Source organism: Muntiacus reevesi, chromosome 1, assembly GCF_963930625.1.
Source record: "Muntiacus reevesi chromosome 1, mMunRee1.1, whole genome shotgun sequence".
Taxonomy (NCBI): Eukaryota; Metazoa; Chordata; class Mammalia; order Artiodactyla; family Cervidae; genus Muntiacus; species Muntiacus reevesi.
The window spans coordinates 95479140-95485139 of NC_089249.1; the positions used below are offsets into that span (position 1 = coordinate 95479140).

Here is a 6000-nt window from a genome sequence, read left to right on the forward strand (position 1 = left end):
CTCAACACAAGTACTATCCTTAAACATTCTGCTTATGTACACTGTGTCTCCACCTAGTGTAGATTACAAAGGGTTACTGCTCCAACAAAGCAGTCAGCTGAACTGAGAGCACTAAAAATAAGATTAATCAGACTTCTTAGAATCAAGGGATATTCTGCAAGGTTTTATAAGTCATTCTGTTGGGTAAGATCTAAATTTTGTGGGAAGACAGCGCTACAGCACACAATGGTGACCTATCTTTTCAATCCTGTATTAGATTTCTGGAGTGGTAGGTTAATTTCCTTAAAAGAAAAAACAAACAAAAAAATCATCTCTCCCACAGCCTGAAGGACTGTCACTATCTACAAATCTTGCTTTGTGCAGCTTACACCAACAGTCATCCCATCAAACATTGCAGGTGGGGACAGTCTTGAAACTCTGTCTTTATATAGGAGGGAAATATTTACCCAGGTTCTCACTGGTTTCAGAAAGGTCACCTCTCTGCAAAGGTTCTCTTGTTCTCCGTTAACTGGTGCCAGTGATGTAGAAAATAAAAATGTGGTTGGCAGCAAACACTCAGAAAGCACCAAGGATCCCAATTCCACCACTCAGAGAACTGGTTAGATTAATACTTCCAAAGGCTGCCATTTAATCTTCCAAAATAAAAGAATTAGAAGGATGTTCTTTGAGCTCAACCCACAGCATAATAGACTGAACTCGTTCTGCCTCAGTAAGTGCAGTAAAGAATGAGCAATCGCTCCTTTCCACCCACCCCTCCAACCCACCCAAGCTCCTTTCTCAAGGGATGCCAAAGTGATCTATTCACACGACTCTACGATCAACCTGTATCCATGACAGTGTCTGCTGTCACCAACCTCCAACTGTTAATTTCTTACATGTGTCGAAGCAACTAGACGACCACAGAAGGTGAAAATCAGTCTTCAATTTCACGCTGCCCTCATGCTTTTAACCTGCATGAAAGAGCTAGCTAGCTCCACGCATTTTTTTTTTCCCCATCTTGCCTCCAAGATCACACGCAGTTGTTGGATAAGCCGGCCACTGCTCTCAAAGAAGCACTATCAGATTTACCCGCTCACCTGAGGGGAGAGTTCCCGTACACCCTCATCCCCTGGGGCTGGTCACTGGGGTCAGCAGATTTCGCTCACCTCTCTCCCACTCCCGTCTCTGAGGCCCTTCATCTAGGATAAGTCAACCGCAAATTTAAGGCCTGGCCCTGCCGGGTTTCGAAAAGATCCCAGAGGACTTGGGCCGAGGGACAAAGGAAAGTGAGGTCTGGGTCGGCCTTTCCAGCTTGGGATAGGCCTGGGGCCGCTCACCCTCCACCCCTCACACCACCTCCGTAGTCCTGGGTCCCTGAAACCTCGCTCCTTAAGTTCCAAACTAACTGGAGCCCGGGGCCGGGGCTGGCTCGCGCCCCTTCCTCGAGGCCCCAACCCGGACCCCCGCCGCCACCCAGAGCCCCCGCACCTTCTTGGGCGCCTTGGTGACGGTGGCCATGAAGGAGTACTTCTCGGCGTCCTCAATCTCCTTGGCCTGCTTCAGCTCCTCCCCGACACCGGGCAGCGGCATCGCGTCAGGCATCGACATCCCCCGGCCGGCCGGGCCCGCGGCTGACCCGCCGCCCCCGCCTCCTTCCCTCACCGGCGCCCGCCCGCCTGCCCGCGCGGCGCCCTCCGACACGCGCTCGCCCACCCTCCCGCCGGGCCCCGCGCCAAGCCGCGTCGGGTGCTGAGGTCCTGTGGCCCGCGCCTCCTCTGCTCCGCGGTCCAAGACAGCCGGACAGCGACAGCGGCGAAAGGAGCACCAGAAGCAGCAACGCAGAGCTCCGACCGGCCCGCGCCGCCACCTCCGCCGCACGCAAACACGGACGCAAAGTAAGGGTAGAGGGCGGTGACGCCACGTCGAGTACTGGCAGCTCCCAGCGGACGAGGGCAGAGGCGGGGAGAACGGCGCTCTGTCATGACGTCACCACGCTGGACTGGGCCACTGAAGCCACATTTTCTTCCTCTCTCGCGGGTGAAGGGAAGCTCAAGGGGTGCGCCGCGCCCTTATATGCCGCCAGGTGGCGCCATTACCTTGCGAGCAGCGCGCGGTTCCTGCAAGGTTGCCGCGGTGCTGGAGGGCCTTTGGACTGCGGGATGCCAGAATGGTGTAGGAATGTCAGAATGGTGTAGGGATGCTTGGGAACGAGTACCAGAGCCTTACACAACACAGCCTACAGCCAGTCCTAGGAAGCTTCCGGCGCCCTAGGTAGCCCACTAGCTTACTGCCCCATGCCCAAGCTTTTTGAACCAGAACCTCCTTCCCAAGAGGCAGCGTTTGCCTCTTTGACACTGTAAGAGTGGTCAGAACAGAACCAGAGCAGTGTGGTTTCTACGCAACACTTTGTGACCTCCTCCACCACCGTCTCCGCTGGGCCTTGCTTGTTTACAAGTTCTTAATGTCACGAGGCTGATGGGATAGGGTAAGAGGGTGGGAGAGAAGAAGGGGTGGGGGAGGGGAAGAGAAGTCGACGTGCCCCTCCTGCCCCCACCCCCAAGCGTTTCACTCTGCCAGCTTCCAGGCCAGCACTAGGGCACTCAGGAACTATTCACATGCTTTTACTGGGCCCGGCTATGTGCTACCCCTGTGCCAAGGCCCTGGATAGTACAGATGTGTGTAATACGTTTTTTTGTTTCTAAACGCTTAGTCCAGCTGATGAGGCAATGTCAGCTGAGGTTGCTTGTCCTTTGACATTCAAATGACATTGGCTCAAACTTCCATGTCCTGTGGAAAGTCCAATGCTCCCCCCTCCCCGATTTCTGTGAATTACTGGGGGGACAGAAATTTTCAAGGTTATCTCTGGCTCTAGTTTTCTGCCACATCTGAAGTTTTAGTCACCATTCTGGTCTTTGTGGATGTTTCTTTAGTTCCTGCTTGTCAATTCAAATGCAGAGAACAGTCTCTTCTCCTTTCAACCCCCACCCCTATTCCAAAACAACCACAAAAATAATGCTGTAACATGTAGCAGAACTTTTAATGAAGTTTTGTGGGCCACAAGGGAGAGGTTACATCACACCACAAACAATTTGAAGTCACATTTCTGAAATGTTCTGAAAAGTTATTTTGGCCATCTCGTCACCGGGGACTTCTCATTAGCCCCACCACCGCACAAAGCTTCCTAGTTCATTGCTGGTCTCATCCCCCTTCCTCCTGTTCCTCCCTTCTCATCCCTCTGTCTCACCCTTCCCTCTTTGATTGACTGGGAAGCCAGATTCCTCTCCACTCTGCTGAGTGTTCAAGACTTCCCAGGGCCCTTTTCCTAAATTCCTCCCATCCCACCTTCTTCCTCCCACCTCAGAGACCCAGCAGGTCAACTCTGAAGAAAGAAGTTGTGGCTTGAAGTAACGTTTCCCCCACTGGTTTACAAAAGGTTGGGAAGAGTGTGAAATACTTGCTTCTGGGGCCTCAGAAGTCTTAGTCAGAGAATCCCATGTTCCAACTGTTAGGGGAAGCACACTGACTGAAACCGCCCACCCTGGCCAGGCACCATAGTAACCATTTGCATGAGTTGTTTTATGGCAGGAGATCCTGATAAGGAATACGGAACTAATAAGCCACCACCAGCCGGAAGAGTTCGGGAAAGATCGAGAGGAGACACTACCTGTCCGTCCACTTCCCAGAATCCCTCTCGCTAGCATCCATCTTGGCTGAGCGATGCGTGCGCCACCAGGAAAGACTCTGAATTAGAATGATTGGCCAAAGACTACCCGGAAACGAATCCCATCACCATAAAACCCAAGACTGCGAGCCATGCGGCAGAGCAGTTCTCCTGGGTTCCCTTACCCTCCTGCTCTCCACCCGGGTGCCCTTTCCCAATAAAATCTCTTGCTTTGTCAGCATGTGTCTCCTCGGACAATTCATTTCCGAGTGTTAGACAAGAGCCCAGTTTCGGGCCCTGGAAGGCGTCCCCCTTCCTGCAACAAATGGCGACCACGAAGGGACATCTTCTTCGCTGAGACTGACATCCTGACCACTCGGGGTACTCAGGGGCCAGCTTGCCTGCCAATGGACCAGACCCAGCGGCCGCGACTGGGACCCTTTTGTCCCTGGTCTCCTCCTGACGCGGACAACTGGCCAGAGTGCCCCGACCTGTAAGGAACAAGAGATTTTATTGACCTCCCTCCCCTTCCCTCTCTCTTTCCTCTCCTTAGCCCTTCCTATCCTTCCCGTTTTTCTAGTCCCCCGGTCCTGGACGCAGGAATCTGGTCGAAGGGCCTCAGCCTGAGCTGTGGATTGGAGACTGATCACCTCCTCTTGGCAGAGAACTCGAATTCTGGTCTTGTTTCTGGTAGGGCCGAGTTCCAGTCCTCCCTTCTCTGGAAGCCCAGGGAAAAGTCCCATAACGCCTGGGTGTCTGCAGGTGGCAGGAGACGTCTGTAAGGCCACCCCTTTTGCCCCCCTTTCCCGCCTCCTCCTCCTTCTTCTTTCAACCTGGCTTCCTTTCCTCCTTTTGAAATCTTTGAAGACATCTGAAGTTCTGTGTCTCTATGGAAGGTTTTCTGAGAGACTGCATTCTTGTATTTAAGGGAGTGTCTGATGAGGACTGCCAGGTTTATATGTGTGTGTTTTAACTCTGTTCTGTGTTGTGATTTGTGACGGCCATTTTGCTTTGTCTGGCCACCATTTAGACCTGCTGCCATTTTGTTAAAACTTCATTTTCTTTCCCTGTGCCTTGAGGCCAGGGCTCTCAGGAACACTTATCTAGACCATCTCTAACACCTGAGACTGAGAGAAAAAGGAAAAAAGCCTTTTAAAATGTTATTTAAATTTTATATTGTAATATCTAATTCATGACCAAACTTCGAAAATGAAGCTAGATCTTGCAGTGTGTCTGTCTAAATATGTCTTGGTATGTTTTTGTCTCTGGGTAATATTTTTTAGGTTAATTTGTAAATGAGCTCTATTTAATTGGCTTAAAAAAGGTAAGCGCTTACAAATCAAATAATTCTAAATTAAACAATAAATTCCAGGTTCAGGTGAACTGGGAAATATTCAGTATTAAATATCTGATATTAATGTTTGTTTGTTGACCTATCTAATATAGACATGTCTTAGAGTAATTAACATCAAGAAGAAGATTAAACCTAGGTTTAATATAAGTTATATATTATATCTGTTACAAGTTTGTCAACAAGGAAATTACCTCGAGTGAAGAAACTTCTAAAAAATGTAAATGAGATATGAGTTTGTATTCTTTAAGAATATCTGTCTACAATAGTCTCCCCAGATTGGCGTAACTTGAATTTCTAAGGGTTGTGCTAAACCAAGTATTGGAAGTCTATTAAATAATTAGGTCATTTCCAAATGAAATAAGATTTTGAAACATTTACTACTAAACACTGATTTCCTTTTACAGAAAAACTAAAGAGATTTGGGACCATAAATGAATAATGTTTTATGCCATCCTAAAATGTTTTAAGAAAGCAAGGGTTTTAGAATTTATCACTGGTATTTATGCTCACCAATCTATAAAATGCTAATATAAAAATTAGCTCTTGGTTGCTAAAGGAAAGCAGGAAGTGTGCTTTCAGTAAAAAGTATGAAAAAATATTAAAAAGAGTTATGCATAATCAGGATTTTCTAAAATTGGATTACAATTAGTTAGATAAGTGGATTTTGTTAGGAATGACATGGTTGTAAGAAAACTGCTTAGAGCCAATTAGGTCCAAGATGGCTGAGCTGACTTTCACTAGACCTTGAGCCTTGGTATTTACGCCCATTGTGACATATCAACAAGCTAAATGATACAGCCATCAACATTGACTAAATCTGACCAAATGTTCTAAACGCTTTTAATTGATCTTTTCGATAAAAATTCCTAAATCGAATTCTTTTAAAGTTCCTTTGACCTCTAGCTAACTTTGGGGTGCTTCAGAGGGCCCCTGAAACATCCCAAAGAGAGATATTAAACTGTGTTTATTTGGTTGGTTAAATTACATGAAAAAGATTATCAAATGA

At 48.1% G+C, this 6000-nt stretch overlaps 1 protein-coding gene across 2 annotated transcripts in view; it reads right to left on the bottom strand.

Moving 5' to 3' along the window:
* AHCYL1 (adenosylhomocysteinase like 1) overlaps positions 1-1859 on the bottom strand; it is a 40660-nt gene extending 38801 nt beyond the window's left edge. Inside the window, exon 1 of one of the 2 annotated variants that reach the window (XM_065907241.1) lies at positions 1468-1858. In XM_065907241.1, the coding sequence (XP_065763313.1) occupies positions 1468-1587 (120 nt within the window). In that variant the 5' untranslated portion in view covers positions 1588-1858. Of the gene's footprint in view, positions 1-1467 lie in introns of both variants that reach the window. The other variant, XM_065907242.1, reaches the window with a different exon arrangement.
* Between the last annotated feature and the right edge of the window lie 4141 nt (positions 1860-6000).